Genomic DNA, 27,536 nt, shown 5'->3' with positions numbered 1-27,536 from the left:
AACTTTTTATAAGACCTAAAAGATTTTCGAAAAATAGACTAAATATAATAGAGATAGAAGTTTTTACTTTTTTTTCTAACGCTCCTTAGATCTGTAACTAGTAGAGAGTAGTTACGAACGCCTTGCATTGAAATTCACAAAATTCCCATTAACAATTCAGAGTACCTGCCTAGATAATATAATATCATACCGGTAAGTCTTTTTATTTGATAGAATAAAACTAAAATTTTAAAATAACTTAATATAATTTAATAAACTGTTATACTTTTCAAATATGTTTTACTAACAATTTAACACAAACAAATAAAACATTGAATACAAATTATACAATTAATTTTATGTCAACATGTTAATTTCCCACCATTTTTATTTTTCGCGCCATCTATCTGCTTATCGGCAGACTAAGTATGCAAATGATTTTTTAATCTGCGAACTCTTCCTTCAATAGCTGTGAGAATATTATAAACCGCTTTCAGCTCCTCTTTCTCTTGGTTTTCTCTTATATCGATCAAACTATACGCTGGTGAAATATAACAAGATCGCCTATTTCTTTTTTTAGTGTATATGCTTGAGATTTTTGTTTGGCAGTATTCGTCTTGTCTTCCACTGGGTTTCATTGTGCATGCTTCAATGTAAATATTAGGCGTCGTCGGTCTGTGGTACACGGCTACATTAACAGGTGGCGCTAGGCATCTTTGAACTAAAATAATTAATTATTGGTTTTTAAGGGTGATTTCGTTAGAAAACAATTAATAGAGAGATTATGGAATATACAATACTAACAGTAAAAATTGTATATTAATTTAAAAAATATTTTGAAGATAATATTCCAGGAATTAAACTAGTTGCAATCGTAGTAATTTTCAACTTGCATGTAAAAATGTGAGAACTAATGCACTTAAGCCGACACAGGCAAAATAAATTGATGAAAATGGTTAAATGCCTAATTAACATAATAATATGGTGATATGATTAATATTATGTAAAAAAAAAACACTAGTAAATATTGGACCTTTGTCTTTTGTTTATAAAAAATAACTTAAGTATAACAATAGATAAAATTAATCTGATTCATGCTATAATATTATTACGACAACACGAAGGCAGGAAAGTGACATGCCACCTGATATTCTTTTGTTGTAGATATTCTTTGCAAGCTTACATTTACGGAGCATCTAATATTAACTCAGGGTAATACAGATCACTAATGTATGATGATCTATGTACCTTTCGTATTATGATAACTTTTAAGTTATTATCTTGTTAACTATTAATTACCCCATTAGTACCCCAGTGTACCGGCGTAAACTCTACTCAACCATAACCTTTATGAGTACTGTCAAATGATTAAAGACAATGAAATTTAACTACTGTTTACTTATTGTTATATTTTTAACAAAAGTATTTATTACTGAATATAATACGTTTCACTAACAATAATCTTTAAATAGGACTATCTTCATTGCTAACAAGTTGCTGAAATAACGGCTATCTGTTGTTACGCGCCATTTTGGATCATCGATTGTATCTAGGAAATAAGCATTGTGTGATTAAAATTTGTCTACGTCTAAATAAAAATTTAAGAGAAATAAAAAGGTTTTATGTGGAATGATTTAAGTTAAACACAAAAAATGTTAAATAAACATATATCGTACCCTTATCATTCAGGAGCGTATCAGCTATTCTTGATGTACATTTTGGACAACTAAGGTATTCTACGACAGCTTGGATGGATATATCTGTTGTGACTACAGAAAAATATATATATTTTTTGTTATATTAAAAAGTTTTAAATATGAAATACTCCTATTATATTGTCACGTCTACTTGTAGAAGTTTTTGGAAAAAATGGTTTTAGGTGACGTCCGCGGTCGAGTAGTGTGTACACCGGTTTTCATGGGCACGCCACTCCGAGGTACCGGGTTCGATTCCCGGCCGAATCGATGTAGAAAAAGTTCATTAGTTTTCTATGTTGTCTTGGGTCTGGGTGTTTGTGGTACCGTCGTTACTTCTGATTTTCCATAACACAAGTGCTTTAGCTACATACATTGGAATCAGAGTAATGTATGTGATGTTGTCCAATATTTATTTTTTATTTATGGTCAATCTTTAAGGCCAGCCAAAAGTGCTAAACATTATAATGGATCGATTCGACTAGTGAGAAATTAGGAGCAAGACGCGAGGCTTTTGTCCAGAACAGTAGACTCCTTAACTCCATTCTTCTAAGAATTTCTTGGAAGTTAAACGCAATTAATTTTTGATTTCACTATAATTCTAGACTTTAGTATTTGAGCTCAAAGTCTAGGCAGATCAATGAGTAAACGAATTAGTTATTGATTTTTCAAAATTGGTCGGGAGCTCAATGTTTACATAGCTTCTAAAAATTCCTGAACATTCTTCAACTCTAAGTTGATAAAATGGCCGGTCGGAGTTAATTATAATTTATAAAATGTGATTGTTTAACATTTGTTTATTACGGAATGTTCATTATTGTTTCAGCTCAGTATTATACTTTTTTTATGTATTTAGAGAAAGATTATTTTTTTATTGCCCGGGGTGACGTCATTTCTACATTAATTATCGAATATTTACCTGGACGATTGCATCCTGGACAACATTCCGCATTGGCGCTGAGCATACAGGAAGTCATTCGTGACGTCATTTTTTTTAAGAGTTCGGTCACTAAAATATTTTTTTATATTAATTAACCAAATTATTTATGTAGTATGATATATTTTAAAAGTTTACGAAAAGCAATAAATAGTCTACCCATAATATTAATTATTAATCTGGATAATAAAGTCCAAGTCATAATATTGGCACTGTTTTAAGAATACGTTCCAAAATCAAATTATTAATACCTACGTATAAAAGTAAAATACAGTAACAACCCGTAATTGTTCCTCAGCTGGTAAAAAGTCCGTTCTCCTCCGAAGGAAAAGTCTTGAAGACGCTGCTCCATAAACGGTTGGTGAATAGACATGTGGCACATTTTCATCCAACATATGTAGGTTTCCTCACGACGAGTTCCTTCACCGCCGAGCAGGAGATGAAATATAAACACAAACATTAACATTGTAAACTTACACACACATACACAAATAGGTACGTAAGTTGTATAAAAACGTTAACGAAATATCAACTAAAATAAATCAACCACAAAGTTTGTTTATGTCACGGATAGCTGCGACAGTTCGAATAGTTCAGTTTAATTTGGTTCACGCAAAGAATTTTTGCAATGAAAAATTTAGACAAAGTTTTCGAAGCCGTTTAGTAAATATCTAAAATAAAATTCATGTGTCTGCGTTTTGTTGAAATGTGCAAAGTTTGTCAACGGTTTTATTAAACAAAGAAAACAATAAGTTATAAATGTTTGATACTGAATTATATCAATATCCACAAAGACACTAGGAGAACTAGATTTAGTTTTTGAATTTCCCTACGCTTACTTTATACTACATAAAAAGTTTGCACGCTTGTGTAAACTTACCTTCATTATCTGTATTTATATTTCCATCACAATAAGACAATAACTTTGGTAGGATATGAGAGCTTCCAGCAAAATTAGAATGACATATTTTTATAGCAATACTGCCCGTTGCTAAAAAATATATATATATATTTAAAAATTAAACCATACTTTCAAAAATGTATTTCTAAATAAATAATATAAAAATAATAGAATTAATAATAATTATGGGCATATCAAGAGAAAAATTTATAAATAATCTGCTTTAAGAGAAGACGTAATAAATATTCACCTATTTCTTTCTAGACTTAGAATCAATGTTAATTGTTATCACACAATTGCGATCGTACTTTGGATCCAACTTTAATATAATACCGATTTTCGAACTGCGATTGGTCGAAGGTTTCGATGGTGGCGCTAGAGAAAGTTACAAATGAATTTATTACGTAATTATAAACGTAACGCGTTTAAAACTAAGGCCCGTATTCACAAACAATACACCACCAGGGCTAACAGTACGCCCGAATGTATAGGATCCGCAATTTCGATTCATTAACAATAATTGAGCGATGGGATGTTTGCGTAAAATTAAAGAGACGTTTAGGCCACGTAACTGTCAGTGAAACGTCAAAGTGACAGTTAATGCGATGCCGTTTAAACCATCAACTTTGTGCCTGTAAGAAATATTAGGCATTCTTTACATCGCCAATGCGCCACCAAACTATGATGTAGGTAGAATATCTGATGAGTGGGTGGTACCCGCTCAGTCGAGAATGTACCAGCAAGTAAAATTTAAAATTAGAAGATTATTTTTTGCCATTACAAAATGGATTGCACATACATTAGAGAGGCACTCTATAATTATATCGACGACGTTTCACAATCGATTCAGAACAATTACAATAATTATACAATATTTGCAATAATAGAAACATACAGGGATAATATTTAATGCATTTGCCAAACATTCGGTGTTTGTTTAAGGGAACTTAGTAACGCAAATGGACCAATCGCAGATCGGTATTCGGCGCAGTACTTTCGCACGGCGAAGGATGAATACTCCCGGTATTGCTTGCGATTGAAAATGCTTGTATAGAACGAACGCTATGAGCAATGGCTTATTTAACATAGCGTTGCTTACACTACCTAAAGTATTATTTGTGAATACGGGTTATAATATTTATATATACCATAACACGAGAAAAAACTAAGAATAAGAAGTATAGAAGAAAGGTTTACATAAGATAATTATTTCAGTACATTAATGGCTAAAAAGCAAACACTCTCAGATAATATTTGGGTACAGGAAAATATTTTTAGCAAAAATTTAAGCGGCAATTATTTGTGCACTAATTTTGAAATACAATACAGTAAAGAAGGACAATAATATGATTATCATTGTAATGATACTATAATTTTGAATTCTTGCCAATACCAAATGGTTAACGTTAATTACATATATATTATTTAAAAAAAAAAATAATGTACCAGCGTCTTGAACGTCTGGACGTACTTGTACTGATTCCGTTACATCACTCGGAAATACCTGACCTGAAAAGAAATACATTATGAAAAAAAAAACACATCACAGAATTAAAACGTCAGAAATGTTACCTAATTAATTATCTTGCAATTTTACTATATTACTAGATACTAATATTTAATTAGACTCTAGAGGTCTAATTGATCGCGCTGTACAGATCTTTTTACTCACGAAGACGCGCGCTTCCACGTTAAATGCTCGCTCGTGCGTACACGACGTCTTCGTGTGCCTGAGGTTATTACATACATCAAGTACAGACAGCAAAAAAATACAAATGGGAGTTTAAGTTTTATGTATAGTTTAACGCTGGTAGACGCGCTTTTATAAGTGAATATACTATATATATTTTATTTTTCTCAACATATTTATTTATAAAACTTAATATATCAAGTAGTCATATTTAGTTAATTATTTACCTGAAATTATTTGATCCACAACGAATTTTCTAGAATCACTCGGTTTATTTGAAGCTATTGGTTTTTCGTTCGATTGCGTATTTTCTTTCGTGGGACGGATTTCGGTGACGCTTATCGTTGAGACCACTTCAAGAGGTTTTGCAGATGTAGTATCTGCAAAAGTAAATCGAAAACAATTATTATATTTCAGTTTTCATATTACTATATTTAAAGTAATTACATATGTGTTCTGTGTTTTACAACATAAATAATAATTATTGTTGATTTATGACGGCAGAAATATGGATGTATTTAATAAACTGATATGACAGATGACAATAATTGGAAAAACATTATTTGTTGTTTACAAAGGAGTTTTTATTTCGCTTACAAAATATATTGTATATAATATAGACAAATATAATTTATTATATTAAATTATATTAAAACTAAAATAGAAATTCAAAGCTAGTTAACCAACTAGAGTAACAAATTCGAAAAGAACCAATCAATGACAACCAGAACATCAGCGTGTCTGAGCCAGACCACCGGCAAAGTCATTTACAAAGGCTTGACGTCAGCGAGCTATCGTAAGTCTGCCGAAACATTTTTCTTGCAGTGTAATAAAACAATGCGATGTTCTTAAATTAATAGAAAAATATACAAATGAGTCGTGAATAAATTAATAATCTATCGTAATTAGGATGAAATATCATTACCACAATTAATAGCGCGCTTTTGATTTATGACGATATTCGATAAATTTTTCATCTCATCAAGTGATTTTTTATCATTACAATTGCTTATAGCGTAAGACGCACGTTCTAAAGATTCAGTTACAGTCGATTCACTCAAATTAATAACAGATTGGATATCTGAAACAAACGAAAAACAAAAATAAAATTTTCCGTGTAGTGACGGAGAAAGAATTCACTACCACTCTCTCTTCTATGGGGTCATAAGAGGACTAAGGAATATCTGAGTGACCATCTGCTCATCTAGTGGTAGGGTGTTTATCATACGGCACGGTGAAAACTCGTGAAGTGACTACTGGTTGTGTACAGGGGCAGGGGATAAGGGCTCCGACACTCTCACATACCAGTTGACCTACCGTTACAAGCTTAGCTACCACTAGTTGATTTTTAGTGAGAGAGTGGTACTTCCCGGCTTGCCAGTCTGCAGCGTGGCGCTACCACTACTAAAATTAGAATTTTACATACCCTTTTTTGAATCATTAACATATCCCTTAATCCATTTAGCTGCGTTTAAATTACTCGTCACAGCGTTCGGCTCCGAGTTCGGCGTGATTCTGTTCGAATTGCTTTCGATCATGCTCTTAGGGTCGTTGCAAGAAGGTTTTGAGTGATCGGCGATATTCCCTATTTTTGAGATAACGATAAATCAAAAAAATATAAAATGTCAAAGAAAATTAATTTCTCTAAAGATATTTAAATATGGTTTTTATTAAACGGCATTTTTACGCCATCCTATTGTTACATTAAAACTTCTCTATTTAATAAAATAATTTTAATGTCGTATTTGTTCATCTTATTTTTCGCAAACCTTTAATTTACTCAATAAAAATGTTAATCTTTTTACAATAATGTTAGTTGAATATTTATTTTCTTTTACTTTTAGTTTAATAACTAACGATAAAATATACAAGGTATTCAAAATCAAACGCTGTTGTAAAATATCGTTGTTGCGCCTGCAAATGTGGTTTTTCTAATTTTTAAGATTTTAATGCCGTTTTAATCGTTATTTCAATACGCATGTACACGTACGTACTGTACAGTTTTGTGATAACTTCAATAATTTTAAAACTTTTGTGTAAAAAAACGTGTAAAGCGTATTTATTAAAATAACTCCATACTATTTATTAAAATAATTCCATACTATATTATTATTAATATTATAAATGCGATTGTAACTCTGTCTGTCTGTCTGTCTCGCTTTCACGCCAAAACTACTGGGCCGATTTAAAGGAAATTTGGTACACAAATAGTCTAGAGCCTGAGAAAGGACATAGGCTACTTTTTATTTGGAAAAAAGTGCTGTAAAGGGTTGAAAAGGGGGATGAAAGGTTGTAAGTTGTTGAAAGTATTGTCATGTTTAGAATTTTTAGAACTAGAAGCATAAAACTTATATTTTTGGCTGTACACTTATAAAATAACATATCATGACACCCACTCAGGAGGGAATTTTGGATATTCTACCCTTAAAGGGGTGAAATAGGGGTTGAACGTTCGTATGGATTTTTTTAAGTAACAAACATGAAACTTTATTTTTGGGATACTGATTAAAGATGAGTAAATACGTATTTAAGTGTTTTTTGATATTCTACCACTAAGGGAGTGAAATAAGGGTTGAAAGTTTTTATGGAAGTCGTCATTTTTTAAGCTAAAAATATGAAACTTTATTTTAGGGATACTGATTAAAATTGATTATATACGTATTTCAGTGTTTTTAGATATTCTACCTCTAAAGGGTTTAATAGGGGTAGGACATTTTTTTATATAGATTAGTCTGGATATTCGTCATTTTTAAGTTAGAAGCATAAAATTTTATTTTTGGGCTACCGATTAAAAATGAGTTGATTCGCATTTAAGCGTTTCTGGATATTCTACCCTAAGGGCTGAAATACACACCAAAGTGGTATACAAAGAGGTATTACATTAACGTAACATTTTAAGTTAATTTGTAAATATATTCATATTCTACGCGGACAAAGCCGCGGGTAACAGCTAGTATATATATATATATAGCAGTACCGAAATGCTGTTAGTCAAAGTCTTTGTTCAATATGAATAAACTCATTGTTATTATAATCTTTTTATTTTACATATTTATACCAAATAATTTACTTGTAATTTAAATGATATATATTGAATTTTATAATTTATCTGAATCAATCTGAGTAAGGTCATCAGCTAACAAAACATAATAACAGCAGAGACAAATTTTCTCCCGGTCCAGTCAAAATAAAATTTAAACTATTTGTTCTAAGAAATCGGTATCAACATTATTGGGCCGCAGTTGAAGGAATTTTGTCACAGCTAATAAACACAGAGACTAGCAAACTTGTGCAGTGAATATCAAAGTATTCAAGCGCAAATGTGTACGCCAGTGCGCTAGTACCACGAAACAGTAGTCCATTAAAGACCATGATAAAGACGATTCGTACTCCAACTCTTTGTACAAAACGGTTTCTCCAGATATATAATTGCTGTGTAAAAAATAGTGTTTTTAATTTTTGTGTGTGATTAGCGATACCATCGGTTAAGAAGTTTTTTTTAATGGTGGCAAACGGTGGCAAACGGCTACCACCACCCATAGAAATTTGTAATACCGGGGGGTTGTTGGTGCATTGTTGGCCCATAAGGAATGTGTAGACTCTTTTTATCACAGAGCGGTTGTACGAGACAGAAAATGACTTAAAAATCGAGTTGTTGTGGTTTTTGCTATTGGTTAAAAAGTTGTAAAGTAAGTACTATAATGTTACCCGTATCTGGGTTTGCTTGAATATTGTTTGATGGTTGTTGTATGCTACTTGCGTCTATTGAAGTCGTCTGTGAAGCCAACACACTCCGCTGTTGGGTGATTTTCACTTCTGAAATTGTATAAACAAGTAACATTCCTCTATATTTGAATATACATATGTTATTTATTATATACACATTCTTAACATTAGCAATTTATAATATATTTTGTTTACTAACAATATTTGAAATGTCTTATAATATGTAATGGGGAAAACTAATTAGATTATTTAAAACAACGCAGTTTATAAATGTTCTGCGGTCTTGGAGTTCAAGCTTGCTTCGTAACAAAATTCATCATATCCGGTTCAGTAGTTCAATCGTGAAAGCGTGACAGACGGACAGTTTCTATTACTAGCATTGTGTGTTTATAATAATAAATAAATTATTTATTAATATACTATTTACATTTATACAAGACATACCTTTATAAAAATAACTAATTAAAAAAATATTTTTTTTTTGTTTCGAATTATAAAACAATATAACTTGGTGGTGGTACCACCGGCACATTCTACCGCCAAGGAGAAATACTTAGTATTGCAGTGTAACCACTGCCACAACTCAGTTTCATAGATAGGTGGTGCTATGGCTACATAGGAAATAAATAAAATTTCATACGGTCCCGATATCTATGGACAATGGTAACAAACGATCAGATAGCCCATTTGCCTTTTTTTTTTTTTTTTTTTCTCGCTGGAAAAACGCTTTACGCGCTTCCCCCACGTGATGGAAGGTGGGGGGGTGTGTGGGACTCCCCGGAGCCCTGGACGCCGAGCGCGCCCAGGTACGCCGGGTTTACCCACTAAAAAACCAGCGGTACCCTCTCCGTCTTTCGGTGGGCGCCACGGGATCGCTTGCGCATGCTACCGTGACGCCCTGACGGTCGGCCCGCCTATGCGGGCCTCCAACACCTAGAGGGGGGTTCTCGGGGTACTGAGACCCCCCCTAGTCCCTGCGACGCCTATTGAGGCGGGGGGAGAAGGTGCGCGTAGCGCTTTTTCCTCCTCCCCGGTCGTCTTCGGCGGAGCGGGTCTGCAGCGGCATCCTCTTCCCGCTCCCGCTCCGCGGCTTCCTTCTGCGACATCACGTTTTCGCAGAAGGAGCGCATCTCCGACCAGCACGTCTCGCTACCGAGCATTTCTCTAAAGAGAGCATTTCTCTAAGTCTCCGCCCACAGTCGCCGCAAGGGTGTGCCTCTGGGGCCCCCACGCAGCACACTCACTCAGGGTGTGGAGCGCCGTGTCGACTGGCGCACCACACTCGTGGCAGGAGGGTGACACCTCCCGCCGCGCTATCCCGTGCAGGTACTTACCGAAGCATCCGTGCCCGGTAAGTACCTGTGTCATCCTGAAGGTGAGTGTGCCCTTCTTCCTCTCGACCCAGCGACTCAAATGGGGGCGGATCGCCTCCACTGTCGCCAGGCCCGCCGTGGGTGACCCCAGGTCCTCCTGCCATCGGGCGATCAGGGCTCGCTGGGCTAGAGCCCTGATCCGCCCGACCTCCGCCGACCCTGGACGGTCGCCGCGGTTCCTCGCCTCGACCCGGAACCGGTACACTTCCGCGAGCACCTCCGCCTGGAGCTCCCAGGGCGGATCGCCCGCGAGAAGTGTCGCCGCAGCCCACGACACCGTACGGTACCCTCTGACGCCTCTCACCGCTATGACCCTCTGCGGCTTTCGCAGCAGGGCCCGGTTGTCAGCGGTGAGGGCGTCGACCCAGATCGGGGCACCGTACAGCGCCATCGACCTCACTACGCCGGAGTAGAGACGCCGACATAGCGATCCCGGCCCCCCCACATTCGGGAGGAGGCGGCCGAGAGCGGCGGCGGCGTTGATGAGCCTCGGGCCGAGATGGACAAAATGCTGCCCGAAGCTCCATCGACCGTCCAGGATGAGGCCCAGATACTTCATCTGGGCCTGCACCTTGATCACCGTCCCCTGGACGGTGATACTCGCCCCTCGTGGGGGTCCTTTCCGTGGACCGTGGAAGAGGAGGGCCTCCGTTTTGGATATGGAGACCCTCAAGCCCAGCATTCCCATACGGTCCACGGTGAGAGCAGTTCCGACTTCGGCGAGGCGAGCCGCCTCCCGAAAGTCCCGCCCAGTCGCCGTGACGAGGGTGTCGTCAGCGTAGCACAACACCCCCATCCCGGGAAGGACGGGAGCTCGCAAGAGCCAGTCGAAACCGACGTTCCACAGAATTGGGCCGAGAACCGACCCCTGTGGAACGCCGCAGCCTACCCGACGCCGGACCAGCCTCCCATCGACCCCCACCCAGAGGACCTCCCTGTCCTGGAGGTACGCCTCCAGCAGCCTCCTGAGATAGGTCGGCACCCCATGGTATCGGAGTGCCTCCCGTATCGTCTCGAAAGGGAGACTGTTGAAGGCGTTCGCCACGTCGAGCGACACCGCCAGGAGGACTTGCCTCCGGGCCACCGCTTCCGTCGTCCGAGTCTTCAGGGCGTCCAGGGCGTCGACCGTCGACCGGTCCGCCCTGAACCCGTACTGAGCCTCTGAGAGACCCGGACCGACCTCCTCGAGGTGCTGAACGAGACGGGCTGCGAGGACCTTCTCGAAGAGTTTGCCCGTCTCGTTCAGCAGCACTATTGGCCCGTATGCCGAAGGGGAATCCATCGGCCGACCTTCCTTCGGCAACAGGACCAATTTTCCCTCTTTCCAAGGCTTCGGAAACTGCCCGCTGCACAGACACTCGTCGAACAGCTCCCGAAGCCTTGCACCCAGGAATTCCAGGGCGTCGCACAGAACACGCCCTGGAACCCCGTCCGGACCCGGCGCCGTGTTCTTGGCCCTCAAGCGGCCGAGGGCCATCTCCATCTCCCGCTCCGTGATCAGTGGTGGAGCCACTGCGTCTTCGATCACGGAGCGGGGGGCCATCTGCGGAGGGACATGCTCGCCTGGATGGGGAAAGAGTTCCCCGACCAGGCGCAGGAGGAGTTCCGGCGTCAGCGTCTCAGTGACGGGGGCGCCTTGAGTGCGGAACTTCCCGCGTACGCCGCGGTACGGGCGCCCCCACGGGTCTCGATTGAGACCCGCCAGAAGCTCCTCCCTGGCCTTCTCCTTGGCCTTACTTATCGCCAGCTGCAGATCTTTTTTCAACTGGCGATAAGCGTCCAGCATCTGTCCCTCCAGGTCCGTGTCGAGGCCGTTGCGCCTTCGACAGCGGACGTAGGCCCTCCGCGCCCGGCAGCACGTCGCCCGAAGGTCAGATAGCCCATTTGCCTGCCCAACTACAGATACAACAAATATATATGTATATATAATGATAATATTATAAGTTGCTAACGGTCGACTATAACAGAATTATATTGATAAAAACGTTGAACAGAAAGACGTGAAAAATAACGACAACATCTGGTTCTTCTGTAATCTGAAATCCATGTCAATACGCGACGGTTTAAAAGTGTATCGTTTTACATAAAGATAACAGTTTTATCTATCTATTTATGTATTACACACGATTGAACAAATACAACATAAAAACAAGAAAGTTTTCGTTTTATTTTATTTTGTTAGCAATTGAACATGAAGTTTCAAGACAAATATAAGTAATTTTGTTATTTAAATCTTACACAAACACAGACACACATTCGTAGATCTCGTCTCATTATTCAGAAAATAAGTGAGTTTATTATTTATCTAACTGTTCTCTTTTCAAAATTTCGCCTCAAATATCAACAGAGGTTACGATAAAACAAAATATATCATTCCTATGCGAGTGCCACAACTGTTTGCATATTTCCCTTTTGTATGCGGTCCGCGACCGTCACAGTTGTAAAAGCGCTGCTGTATTTTCGAGAGCACGTATGTATTCACACATTATTGTTGATTTCGATTGAATTAATTGTATAATAAAAAAAATAACATTATTTGTATTCGTCTTAATATTGTTGTTACAGCATAATGTGATTCTTAAATCGTATAAATTATATTACCCTAAAATTATAAAGACCGTTAGTATATACTTTATCTACAGCACACTAACCATCACCCCTCATTTTACCCCTTCAAGGGGTGAATTAAAAAAGTAGCCTTTCTTCTTCCCTTGGACTCAAACTATCTGACAGTTATTTATTATTAAATTTTTGAAGTGATAACTTCTTATGGGAGTACCCTCCCGTAGTAGCCGCTTCGTTACGTAACGCGTTACAGCGCCAGTCTGTCTGACTTCCCATTCTCTTATGCATGATAGCGGTAGATAGGCTCCTCCTCCCCCACTAAAACCCACAGCGCTAGCCGTATTTCGGACAGTTTAGGTTATCATTTCTGCCAGGCGTACCGAGGCGCACACTTATTTTTTTATAATATAGGCAAGCGGTTGAGCTAATAGACCACCTAGTGCTAATTGGTCGCCACCGCCCATAGAAATTGGTACCGTAAGAAATATTAACAATTCCTATTTTAATCTACGGAGTATAATCTTACACTGTTGGAAAGGTATCAAGCTCAAAGTCTGGTCGTACTTCCTCCTTGATATTGGAATGTAACACTGTTAACTTCCTAATTTCGAGCAATTACTGAGGCCCTTTAATAGCGCCATACACTAGGCCAACGAAGGCGTTAAATTTAGTGAAACAAAATGGTAGGTAGCTCTAAAATAACCTACTTTTGTCAAGCGACGAGCACACTGTCTGCTGTGGTGGCACGTAGAGTGATTCGCCAAGATTTCGCACCGACAATAGCCGACTATGACCGATGTGAGCCGAATGTCCTGAACTATTTAATAATTCTAAAAAAAATATATCTTATATTAAATTATATATATACGGGTTTATTATCGAAAACACATACCTAGACATACAAACACACACATGTCCGATTTGTATTAATATAGACGAATATAATACTCGGTTTAAATTGAGCTAACCACATGTTTAATTCTAATTGACTCAGAATAGTAATTATTCGGAGTCGAGTCGAGTCGAAGTCAAATGCACGTTATATCATAAAGATATCTATTTATATATAGCTCGATAGAGCAAGTCTTATGTAAATAAAAATGTACTTTATTCATATACATTTTTAACAAGCACTTATGAACGTTTTTCAAGCGTTTAGAATGTACTGAGAAGACCAGCAATCTTTATACAACTAATCAAAGATCTTTTAAATCTTTGCAACTAATGAACTAAGATTTCACTTCCAATATGGTCAAATACGATCTTGAAATTTTACATTTAACTCTCACGCCGAAAGAAGTTTTACTTCAATTCAAATTAAAAAGATATATTACTAACGGTTGCTTCTATTCGAGCTCCTCGTACTATATTGAGAATAACCGTCGATTTTGCTTATTCCATGTTTGAATTCAAGGGAACTTCCCGTTTCTATTGACATTTGTTTTGTTTCTACATCCGTATTGATACATATCGAAGAACATTCTGGACAGACTCCTATAAATATAGATAAAAATAGGAATACATTTTATTGAGTTTATTTTTTTCACGAAATAGGTGAAGGCGTACAAAATGTTTTTCCACACCTGCAACTGGTCTAATGGAGAATATTTATATGAACTTTGGCATTTTGGCACTATGAGCTCATAGCCTATCACTGGGTAAACGTGTCTTCTCTTCTTAACCTTACCAGGTTTGGAGCTAATACCAACGTGTGGCATATTATAATATCTGATGAATGCTGGTTTCATATCTACCTTCGGGTACACATTTAATACAACAATATATATGTAGATTTGTAATTATTTATGCAAATGTTTTTTAATTTTCCGTTAAAAGAAGATTATTTCATAAATACATTTATTCTTTAATTGAATAAACATTAAAAAAAAAGTAAAAAAAATCCTCAAATTGAGACCAATTGACAAAATTCGACAGAAGATACAACCATATTTATATAGTAAATAAATTCAACCATAAAGCATATTGTCTTAGTACTTGGCTACGTAAGTAAGAGAAAATAAAATAATTTACCCGGACAAGACAAATGTATCCTCTCTACGTTAGATAGTTGATACGAGTTAAGATACAAGTAAAAATAAATCCGAGCGATTTAATTTATTTCAGACAGAGATAAGTCTGTTAGTTAATTGAAAAAAAAATGTATGTTCGTTTATAAAAAAAAATAATTACAAAGTGTTTTATTTCGTGCACATTTTAATCTGAAAAAGCTTCCATCTATAGTTATGGAATGAAAGTGTATATTTAAGAGTTTCCTTACATGTCGTCTGGGTATATTATAAATCGATTTAAATGTTGCTTTTTTATGAACAGTATATTTATATTTATAGTTTTATTTAGACGGCCGTTTTCTTTTTTAATATTAGCACTAGTAAGCATTTATCTCAATATTAATAAATTTTAGTAATAAAAATATTGGTTTTTATATTTTTTTATATAATATAAAAAAAGGCAAAAATATTTTACCTTAAATGGACAAAATTAACATCCACTAAATAATTATTATAATTCTTTTTATTTTTAACATTAGTTCAAAATCTCATTTGGTAAAAAAAATTACCAAACAAATTAAAATATATACATAAAATAAATTAATGACGTAGGTACCTGCTCCAAAACTGTCTTGCGTGTAATGAGGTCCATCGTTGAATGAGATTTGTTTCACTAAGTTCGATGTAGATAAACCTGAAATTACAGCAACGCGTAAATTCCTACTGCTAGGTTAATTTTTTCTCTACTCTTAATGGGAAGGGAACTTATTCTATAGCAATACATGGTGACCAATGCAAGTATCCCATTAATCAATCGCGAGGAACATCGGTTAAAGTCCCCTTGCTTTAAATCCAGTGGATCATCTCAAATACCAGCTAATTTTTTCTGAACAATCTTGGATATAAAATATAGTTTGCTTTGAGCAAACCCGTCTGGGTAAATACCACCCACTCATCAGATATTCCGCCACACGGCAATACTTAGTACCTATTATTGTGTTCTAGTTTAAATTCTGAGTGAGCCAGTGTAACTACGGGCACAAGGGTCCTAGTATCTTAGCGCTCAAAGTTGTTGGCGGTTTGGAAGGAGTGGTTAATATTTTTCACTACACCAATGTCTATCTTGGTAGTGCCACCTTACCATCAGATGCCCCATTTGGTAGTTCATATAGGCATAGGTTATGAACAAAACGAAATGAACGACCAAATATATATATATATATATTTTAATTGTGATATTTAGCAAATTAAAAAGTAATAATATTCCATCTGTTGGCGACACTGGTGGCACGATTCTAAGGTTTCATAAATAAATAAATTAAAGAAAAAAACAAAATTACCGGCATTTATATAATCTGTAAATTGGGCGTATGAAGTTGACTTTTCACTTCTGTTAATTTCGGGATTATCCGTGCCTGATAATTCAAAAAAAAAAAAACAATATTAAGCAAGCTACGACATATTGATGTCCTCCATGTCGACTTCGTCCACGAATGCCAATTTTAAGATGGTCCACTTAACTACGCAGGACATATAAATTTAAACCAATTAGCTGTTTGTATATTATTGCAAGTACACTTAAAATTATCGTACGTTTTAATTTTTTTTATATTATTTAAAAGGAGAAACAAAAAAATGACTGTATATAATATTACACAGATAATACAAGTTTTAATAAATACCCATCGAAACATCTTCTAGATTACTCAAATGCAAAGATGGCGCCGTCGAACAATCTCTGTTTTCCGTATTCAAATGAGTTGACACAGCTGAAAAAAACAAAAATTAATAAAAAAAAATTTAAGAGTATTTAAAAAAAGAACACTAATTGATTTTCTTACCGGCACTCATTGTAATTTTTGGGCTTCTGGATATAAATGACGCTGTTTGAATATGAACGGATGAAACTGATGTGATCTTTGTACCTGTAAAAGAAAAAAATAAATGTATTGTTAGGCGCAACACACCTAATGCAACTTGGTATATTCCATAATTTATTGGGTATTTATTGCGCAAGGTTTTTTTTATTGGACAGCAATAAAGTATAAATAAACAAATCAAATAAATAAGCACAAGTCTGCCAAAAGAAGAGTGAGCCAGTGTAAATTTAAAACGAATATAATATAATATAAAATTCAATTGGATTCTATGTCTTTTAATGAACGGTGTAGGTTTAGAAACCGTGTTCAGGTGTTTTTGGAAAAGGTGTTTTATTTTAACATTACCATTTGATTCCAAAGATAACGTTTTAATAAGAGTTGTATAAGTAAAAAAATAAATGTTAGTATATTTATATTTAATAATTTAAAAACTTAATATTAGTGTTAGCTCGAGAAAACAGTAGAATATTATTGGTTTTAGAATTAAAAAATCGAGAAATCTTTGAAGAATCATAATTTTTCTTTCTATTAAGTTATTGATACTATTATTTTGTTTCGATGTATTGTTATTATTTTATTAAATACTAGTTGTCGCCAGCGGCTTCGCTCGCGTTTTAGGAGTTTATCGCGTCAAGTGTTATGTATAAAAAAGTAACGTATGCCCTTCCTTGGGGCTTAAGGTTTCTCCATATTAAATTTTATAAAATTCGCTTCAGCGGTGTGACCGTGATAGACCGACAGATATTATTAAAGATAGAACAAATTACCTGTGCATGTTAAAATTGTTCCCTTGGCCGTCATTAAGTTATTATTCAATCTTCTATAAGGTACACTTGTATCTAAAACGAAATAAAAATTACATACTCATAACTGATAAGTTATTCTCCCGCCAAACAGTATACAGTACTGAGTATTTTTATATTACTGTTTGAAGTGCCAGTCTGACTACAGGCAGAAGGCCCAATATCTTAACTAACAACGTTGGAAGTTGCTAATATCTATAGGCATCGATGACAACTTATCAACACTTTCTCTTCCGCCAACCTTTAACATAGAAAGTTATAAAATATTGTAAGGATGGTGCAAATATATTCCGAACTAAGCGTTTAAAAGGTAGTATTAATAAGTATTATATAAGTTATTAAAATTCTACAAATAACAAAAAACAAATATCTCGTATGGTAGATATGATATTTGAGAGTAATTTATTTCGAGATCGTTCTAATGATTACTATGACAGTTGGCTCGTATGTATTTATTCGTGGCAAAGGCTTTGATATTATTCCTTCCGTTGTGATTCGTTGCAGGACATAAAAGGACAACGTATAGTATTTATAAGTGTATAAAATAATTGATTTTATTATTAAAGTACATATGTCTGTGTTTTTACAATTTTAATGTATTTATTTAAATCTTACCAGTAACGACACTCGATTTGGCATCTTGCAATGGTTCTTTGTCTACGAAAACCGTGGATACTTTTCTAAATGACGGAACTGGTGACGCCTGAATCTCTGACAACATCAACATCGATCTTTATGTAAACGGCGTCCGAGTGCTTATATTACTGACGAATATTATTAAATGTTTTTGTTAGGGATATAACAATCAGTAAAAAGTCGGAAATTGTCTACGTTTATATATCATTCTCTTTGATTGGCTATGTATGAGTAGGGCAATTGGTATGTGGCGTAGGATACTGTTCTAATAGTTAATATATAGTGCAACTAGTAGTTCCACAAGACAATCACTTTATAGTGATAAAAACACAGTGATTTCCCAACGAATCAAATTCAATTTAATAAAAACAATATTTAGAAAGAAATGCAGTGTCTATATGTACGTCAGTGCTAGCTTATGACGCTGCAGATATACATAATTATCTATATTAATAATATAGATTAGATAGATCAAAAACTATCCACAATTATAGATCGTTCAAAAATAATGTTAATAATAACCAAAAATTTTGCGGATATATGATCCGCAAAATTCATATAATCGAGATATTTCGATATATCTATAAAATTCAATGACATGAAGTTCAACGGGCGGCCATGTTTGACGTTTACGGGTACGTTCAGAAAGTGTGTTACAAATAATAATAGAGAAACTACTGAGTTTCTTGCCGGTTCTTCTCGGTAGAATCTACATTCCGAACCGGTGGTAGCTTTACTTAAAATAGTTTGTTAAATGAAGATTCAAAAGTGTTTGTAAAAGCCTACTTGAATAAAGTATATTTTGATTTTAATTTTAATAATTTCATGCAGGGGTACGGTAGACTCGATGGATTTATAAAAAAGTATTTGTTGTTATGTTATATTATGTCGAAAAGTGAAGGCTAAACCGTATTTGTTTAGTTTTAATAATTTTGTACGAGCGAAGCCATCTAGTGTTATAATAATATACATATGCGTCCAGCATCAAGTTGAGATTTTTTCATCTTAGAATCAAAGATACCATATGATAATAAATGATGTCTATAAATAACATCCATAAGTAGGTACATAAACAAGAATATAACACAGAAATTTCGTTCTAGCTAAGAGCTGTAGTCAAATCAGTCAGAGTCTTATAATATGAAATAACAGTTAAGCTTTCCAAATAAAGAAACATGTAAATCATACCAATAGTAATTATATAACCAAAATAGTCAAATAGGATATACGAATGTTATCCGACTATACAGAGTTAATAATATTTAGTCGGTTCATGTACGCTTTTAAAACGTAACCTAGAAAAAGTTCAAAATTTTTAATAAAAAAAAAAAAAAAAACGTTTGAAAAAAACTTTGTGTGTCAAAGAATATTATATAAAATACTTCTTAGAATATGATAAATGCCGTTTCAAATAGAAATATGAAAAATTATATTGTTAATACAAAACTATTGCTGAGTATCTTCCGACGGTTATTCTCAAGTCTGAGGTTTTTCACAATCCAAGAAACTATAGTGATGTATTGTATAATTCTGTATTGAATATAAATTTTGACTTTGATTTTGACTTCGTGTAATAGGATGTTTTTAATATCATCTATCCGGTACATTAGTATGGGATCACGAATATTATTAAATATGTGTTAATTCAAATCAGAATGAGCAGAACGCCATATGCTTTACGCCCATGTTAGCAAAAAAAAAAAAATATTAAATTGGTAAGTGAGATACTGCTATGTTTTTGGTAATCCTGTCTATTACTTTATATGTCACATGACAAGTAACAGATAAGGCTGAGTGTACAACAAATTAAAATTCGTTACTTTTATAAACTACGAAATACAAACCAAATGATTTTCAAAACCAATCACACTTGGGTCCTTAAACTGTGAAAGCGTTAAGTTTGAGAGCACTAAGTTCGTTGAATCATTAAAATATGAATATTAAAATTTTTACAATTAGTATTTCAGTATTTATAAAAATATTCTTTTAAATTGATAAGTAATCAGTTTTTTTTTATATTTTATCACCTTTATGTAGAAATCCTTGCAGATTATTCGTGGAAGTCATTGTCTTAATGGACCGCTGTGATTTACTAGAGATCAATGTTTGTACTCCTGTAAGTGAACCATTTATTAGTTTTCCTTATAACGAAATGTATAAATAAATAACGCTTGTTTTTGTGCGTAATCTGTGAGGTCACGCATTGTTCATTCGGTGATGAAGTTATCTTTAGACGCCGTTGGTACTGTTATAAATATATTTGGCAGTACCTAATTAGTAGGCAAGTCGTGTCATTTACAAAAAAAAAAAAAAACGATTAATGAAGAATTGTTACGCAATAAATGGTTTCTAAGATCTTTAAGCCACATTTTACAATAAACATATTATATCATTAATAAGTAACTTTATAAATATTATTTAAAATATTAAATGTATATTTAAGAATTGTTAATTATTTTTTAGTTCATAGAAAACCCGAACGTTAACCGAAGGTCGCAGCTTCAAATCCGAAAGAATCGCCAAGATTTCGGCTGACAATATAATATTACTAAACGTTATACCTTTGTCAACAGTAGAACACACGAAGTCATCACAAGCCTCCACCTTTAAAAAATCTCTAACAATATTTGATGTTAGCTTGATATTAGTCTCTGCAAAGTAAAAAAGTACAAATTCAAGAACAACATTTATATTTTTTGAATGGATAGAATTTGCTCTGTCAGGTAAAGGCGCATAATGTATTTCGACAGTGATGACTGAACCTTTCATGCGATTTTTATACTGGATCTGAAGAGACTGAATATATAATAAAGCCTAAATTCTTATAAAGTTTTAGTGCCTTTCGTAGTTTGAGTAGCCTCGTTGGTCCTGCGCCTGAAGTCTTTCGGGTCATTTTGTGAGTGTGTGAAGAGAGAGCATCTACGTTTAGGCACTCTAGTGTACTATGTTCGGTATAGTTGACTGGTCTCCCTTCAGATTGGGCGCCGTGATAGAAATCGATCAGGTCGACATCATCAGTAGTTTTACTTTCAATAGTATTTCATTTATTACAAACTTACTGAACAATTATGGCTAAATAAAACTGCTCAGTTAGTATGTAACAAATTATAATTATTATTATTTTTTTAAATTCTTAATAATATTATTATTAATAATAATACGATACTATCAATTGTGTTTTTTATGTGTTTTTTTTTTTTTTTAATATTTTTAATTTATTCACCTGCATTGTTACAAGCGATTAACATCTGCGTATACGCATCCTTTGGTTCATAATCGACTGACTTCACTAAACCTGGTTCGATAATAGCACTCAGATTTTTACTTTCAACGTTTTTAATTCTATCTGTAACGTTTAAACGTAATTTCATTAACTTAAATTATTATTAATAGCAATACATTTATATTATAACTATTATTTTTATAAATTGGCAATAGCGTTTTATTGGGAGCCTTCTGTGAATAAGAAGGCCATCACATAGGTTTTAATGGTGTTGAATCTAACAAAAGAAAAATTGGGTTTTTCTCACCAGGAGCTGTGAATTTTATAACGTAACAATGTCTATCGAAACAAACCTGTATATTTATGATCTACTGAATGATTAGAATTATATAACTTGTTTTTAAATACGGAAATATAATTATATTTTAAAATATGCATAATAAATAATTGCCTCTGTGACATAGATTCCATTTTTAAGATTCGTTTGGATTACACTTCCACTTACCATCAGGGTGGAGTGGAGTCAATGTCTACCCGGACAATATAAAAAAAAATACTCTTATAAAGATTACATAATAATAATTAATCGAATTCCAAATTTAATTTATTAATATGTCTGCTAAGATATATTGAGCAAAATAACTGAAATATAAGATACTTATATAAAAAAATATTTTAATAAAACCTTTGATTTCATCGTCTGGTATTCCATAAGGGAAACTGCACTCATTCGCTTTGGTATCAAAAGAATTGCAATAACCTCGCAAGGACTTATATGATGTCGCCTTAGATTGGTTTGGGGAATTTCCAATAAGCTTTACTGAAAAAAAAATAAAAAAAAATATTGTTCCTATGAAAGTTAGCTAAAAATAGATACTAACTTAATGTATAGTAGATTTAAAGAAATTTTTATAAACAGCAACAACAGCAAGGCCACGAGTATTCTTATATTTTACAATATAGGATTACCCTCAGATAATAAAAAACCAAAAGGCAGATAGAGCGTACGGAACATTATATTGAAGTAACAAAAGAGAATACAAAATCAAAAGCGAATGCAAATTCTCGACAGTGTGGTGTAGTAATGAAAAAATTGTCAACACGTTAATTATTAATAATCCAAGTGGCAACATTCGAGGTATTATCATTGCTAATAAAAAATAATAATAAATCGTCGCGATGATACAGTGGATTTTCTCTCAATATCATCAGTAAATTAACATTCGAAAAAAGAAGACAAATCTTTGTGTATCTATACAGAACCATATCCACCCCGGGGGGTGAATTGAACCCGCATCGGTGTGTGGTTGTATCTTTTGTATTTTTATTGTAATTTTAAGTAACCGATAATATTTTGATGCAACGCAAATGCAAATCTACTTTATTAAAATAATACGTTCAAAGACGAATTTCGCTCGCATGGCCTTCACAAAAATAACTCATATTTTATTACAGTTTGATATTAAATCATCCACATTCTGACGTCATACATTCAAGTCTTAATATGCCGATACATTCATTAACATTCATTCACAGACATTCTGATCTTATAGGTTCTATATTCCATTCGGTCGGGATATGAAAATTCATCTACATCTGTCTCCGTGTGTACACTACTGAATATATGTCTAGATTTATAGCACTAATAAGGATTTAAGCCTCGCAATACATTCAAGTTATAACGATGTTTGGGGGTAATCCGCAAATCGAATGCTTTTAGCCGTTGACACTTACAGGGCTGTTCGTGGAACCTGAACATGGACGGGCCAACGTTCGCGTGCCTCAAATAAGATTTGTCACTCGACGGTGATCTCACTGAAGCGCCTGAAATAAAAACTGACCAATTTAACACTGCAATGACCCACAAATTCTACTAGACCTTTGTCTATGTAATAGATGCCATACCCAATCTTATAAATATATTAATTCTATTTTTAGAAGGCCAATAGCTACAGTTTATAAATAGACTTAATTTTTTTATTGTAAAAATTCACATATTTAAACAAAAGTAGAATAATATGTTTATTGTTAATGACCTATATTATGACATATTACTTGGTAACAGTTGACCATGGAGGAAATCGTACGATAAAATAAATAACCAAAAAAAAAAAAAAACAGTTTCAAATAGTACTTGAGAGGAAAGCTTATAAAAATAAATTTCAATCTGTACATCTTTAGGATACTTTATAGGAACAAAATACGCTTTAAAAGGCATCATTCACAATTTAATACATTTTGCGGATATAATATTTAAATAGTTGCCATTAAAAAAATAAAAAAACAAAACTTATCTCACTTTGTAGCGGTAATTAAAAAGCAGAGATAAAAAATATACAATCACAGATACAAAATAACATCTCGCTAGTGTTTCTAACGGCGATATTAAATCAAGCGAAAATATTTCTTTGGGGTTTATGTTTAAGATTTAATTAAATTTTAACCCTTTAATGTTCATGAACGTGAAATAATTCCATCTTTCTATTTAATATCTCGATTAACAATCTTAAACTTGAAACAATAAATTTATTATTCATGTTTCTGATTAATATTCGTATTCATAATATAAAATAATTCTTGGGCTTGACGTTTCTTCAATTTATTGGAAATCTTCTAAAAGTTTTCATAAGCTGACTCATGTATGTTTTCGTATATTATGACTCAATTTGGACTTATCCTAGCTCCAGACTCCGGATATATAGTATTTAAAATAAAATAGCTCCGCAATGTTGTGTACCTTGTGATGTACTGATTGACTCTTGACTGATTCCAGCCGCGGCGGTCTCATTTCAATCTCAAGTGACATTTTACAGTGCAAAAGTCTGTGTTGCACACACATAGGTGTACTCTTTATCCTTCACTTTCATAAACCGATGGGATGAAAAGCGCAGGACCAACGTGAGGTGATTGCGTGCTTTCTGAGGCACAGGGACATATGTACATACATACCTCCAGTTTATAAAATAAAGTGTTGCAAATATTTTTTCGGCCAGAACTGCAGGTTCTCTATTCAAACTACGATTCAAGACGCATTGGGGCAACGTGTTAGCATAAGTTCCAGACTATCTTAAAGGGAGAGGAGGCCTTAGCCCAGCTGTGGGGCATTTACAGGCTTCCTTTACTTTACTTTTATCAATCTATCCAGAAAAGTCCATGTATTCTTTCTTTACATATCTCGGTACGTTTCTGATAAAGCTGATATTTTGGCTGCATATAAATAATCGGTTTCTCAGACTGGTAAGCGTTGTACAAGGAAGATATCTTCAACCATGGCGAAGACCCTAGTGAATTACTAAGAGACATGGTTTCTTGAGTCGCTGTATTTTGTTTATAATTGTCGTAGTCAGCTCTTATTCTCTCCGACGGTATTGCAATACCAAACATGCAAGATAATTATATGAATACTAGCGGCATAAAATCATTCGAAGATACGCCCCCATTGGTTAAAGTTGTCATTTCCAAAAATTCTGATGTTCGCGTTATAAAATAAACTTAGTTCAAAATTTCAGCTTTCTAAACTGAGTAGTTGTTTCGCGTTAACAGCAAAGAGAAACGATTTTATACGTATAGATTACGTTCTTACAATGTTATTAAGTCTAGTGAGCCATATACGCTATTAGACGGCCTACGAAGTTTTCATGTAATTTTAAAGGGTCCAATTCTATTAGGACGCACGTGTTGCTTACAAATGGCATTATTTATCTTCTACCGAGTGCCAAACATGAAATAGAAAAAATTAAGACAAATACACGATTTAATAAGATACGCAATTAATTGTGTGAGGTATTTCGTCAGACTTAACACGATAAGGGATTTATTTAAAATAATAGGTGCTATATAATTTATTCATTAACGAACGTCAGTTTTTAAGTTATTTTATATTTAAGTCGTTCTCTGTCAACAGCAGACGTAATAATTGAACAATAACCATGAGTCAAATGTCGCTCATAGGACAGGGAAATAAAAAATATTTATTTTGTAATGTTATGTATGTAAGGAAAGATATTAATGATTTTGTGGGAAAATATGTTACTTATAACATTGGTACGGGAGACAAACAATGATTTAAAAAGTCGCAGTTTCGGATCTGACCTCTTGTGCTAAAGTCGTCCCCTCACAATAAAAAATTTAGAGAAATAGCAAGACTATGTAAACAATCACAAATCGACAAAATGAACCCACTGAGTTTCTTTCTTCTGTTTTTCTCGAGTCAGAGTATTTTTTTTCCGAACCGCTGGTAGTATTTAATTTGACATTCAATAAGTAAGTGTAATTCTATACTGAATAAAGGAGTTTGAATGGTCTTGATTTGACTTCAAATGACTACTTAAATATAGGTTTTTATAAGTTATTCTAAAATAAAAAAAGATAACCAATTTTCTTTCTACTTGGTGGAAGGGATTTATTCTAAAATAAAAAAAAGATGAGCAGTTTTTCTTTCTACTTGATGGTAGGCATAAACTTCTGAATAGCTGAATTCGAATTGTCATGAAATCCAATAGACGCATGGCCGAGTATATTGATATATGTAGTATCGCTTCCGCGTGCATAATATCGCCACTTTGTCTAGTGACACATACACAGACACACATGTAAGGATTGCATACACACACAGAGAGTAGTGCAAGAAAATGACTATTTAAATTTCAATTTCTAGTAAAATACTGTGATTTACCAAGTATTCTTATAAGGAGGCATCTTTTGGAGGATTCTTGTAGATAGTCAAGTGGCAGGTCAACGAATGTCACGACGAAATTCGGTTTCCGCTATTTGGAAGTTCATCCGGTGCTAGGGTTCAGTGGTAGCCCGTCTATATTACCTAGTCGTCACTTATTCACCGCTAAACCGTTATTAGTATTTTTGTGTTCCGGTTTAAAGGAAGAGTGTACCAGGTAGACAGACATGAGAGGCATAATTTTTGACTACCCAAGATCGGTAGCGTATTGAGGATATAAAAAATAGAGCAGCACGGATCACTTATCATCATGTGGCTTTTTTGTTAGTTTTTTAGAATTGGCTCCAATTTATTAAAGTAAAGTACTAAGTACAGTCCATAAATGTGCCACAGCTGGGCAAATGCTTCCTCTTCAGTGGCGGAAGAAAAAAAAAAGGAGCTGAAGTTATATCCTGGTCCATATATTTCGTATATTTATCTCAACTTTGAGTATTTTATAAGGGCAATAAATATTATTAAATGTACCTGTTTCGTTATAGACGAATACCGTCGTTTGTACTGCGTCATCCCATTTGCCCATTTTTTTTAAGTTAATCGATCGGACTGAAATTACAATTAATATTAATTATAATCACAGTAATATTGTAAAGAAATGATTTAAATTGATAAATGTACCAAAATTAGGTACATTTATCAATCCTTATTTATGAAATAATATGACTGACAATAACATACTTGAGGTAATAACAATATCATATTAGGCAAGCATTTGTTTATTACTCGCTGAAACCGCAGCTTCAGAATTCAGGTTGCCACGAAAATCAATTTCCATCGTACTGTTTTAACGTTTAGGTTATTTTCCAACAATTATGTAATATTTAGAAGGTTATAGATATAAATATAAATTATTGGCATGCAGCGTTAGTCTAACGTGCAGAATGTTTAAATGTAAGTATTCAATGGTTCAAATTTTTATCTTTATAGGAATCCTCATTCTATCCTCGTCCTATATGTAGGAACTATTTTGTGGTGAAGTTGACAAAAGGTTAAAATCACCTAAAAATCTACGATGCTTGCAAGTAAATGTAAATTGAAAATTACATATAAATGAATTTACAAATTACTATAATATATTACATATAATAGCTTCATACACCTAGTGGTTAGAACGAGTGCATCTTAACCGATGATTTCGGGTTCAAACCCAGGCAGGCACCACTGAATTTTCATGTGCTTAATTTGTGTTTATAATTCATCTCGTGCTCGGCGGTGAAGGAAAACATCGCGAGGAAACCTGCATGTGTCTAATTTCAATGAAATTCTGCCACATGTGTGTTCCACCAACCCGCATTGGAGCAGCGTGGTGGAATATGCTCCAAACCTTCTCCTCAAAGCGAGGGGAGGCCTTAGTGGGAAATTTACAGGCTGTTTATGTTATGTTATGT

At 34.6% G+C, this 27,536-nt stretch overlaps 1 protein-coding gene across 1 annotated transcript; it reads right to left on the bottom strand.

Annotated features, from left to right (window-relative positions):
- Window positions 1-348: 348 nt before the first annotated feature.
- Window positions 349-16,808, bottom strand: LOC135193316 (uncharacterized). The gene is made up of 15 exons (XM_064215145.1): window positions 16,716-16,808; window positions 16,557-16,643; window positions 16,215-16,289; window positions 15,491-15,568; window positions 14,204-14,359; window positions 13,573-13,695; window positions 8,910-9,017; window positions 6,628-6,786; window positions 5,429-5,581; window positions 4,958-5,020; window positions 3,491-3,601; window positions 2,593-2,682; window positions 1,656-1,748; window positions 1,436-1,528; window positions 349-700 (listed from the first exon to the last, which is right to left on the bottom strand). Exons 1-15 carry the CDS (start codon window positions 16,723-16,725, stop codon window positions 402-404), a joined length of 1,698 nt encoding a protein of 565 aa, XP_064071215.1. The 5' UTR covers window positions 16,726-16,808; the 3' UTR covers window positions 349-401.
- Window positions 16,809-27,536: the final 10,728 nt, after the last annotated feature.

The sequence above is a fragment of the Vanessa tameamea genome, chromosome 6 (assembly GCF_037043105.1).
Source record: "Vanessa tameamea isolate UH-Manoa-2023 chromosome 6, ilVanTame1 primary haplotype, whole genome shotgun sequence".
In the NCBI taxonomy this organism is placed as follows: domain Eukaryota; kingdom Metazoa; phylum Arthropoda; class Insecta; order Lepidoptera; family Nymphalidae; genus Vanessa; species Vanessa tameamea.
Note: the sequence above shows the minus strand (reverse complement) of the source record. Positions and strands in the feature narration are given on the sequence as shown.

Coding starts and splice junctions, on each gene's coding strand:
- LOC135193316 (XM_064215145.1), bottom strand. Junction 2,683..3,490: donor TATAAATACAGATAATGAAG/GTAAGTTTACAC, acceptor AAAATATTTTAG/TGACCGAACTCTTAAAAAAA. Junction 1,529..1,655: donor TACGCTCCTGAATGATAAGG/GTACGATATATG, acceptor CTTATTTCCTAG/ATACAATCGATGATCCAAAA.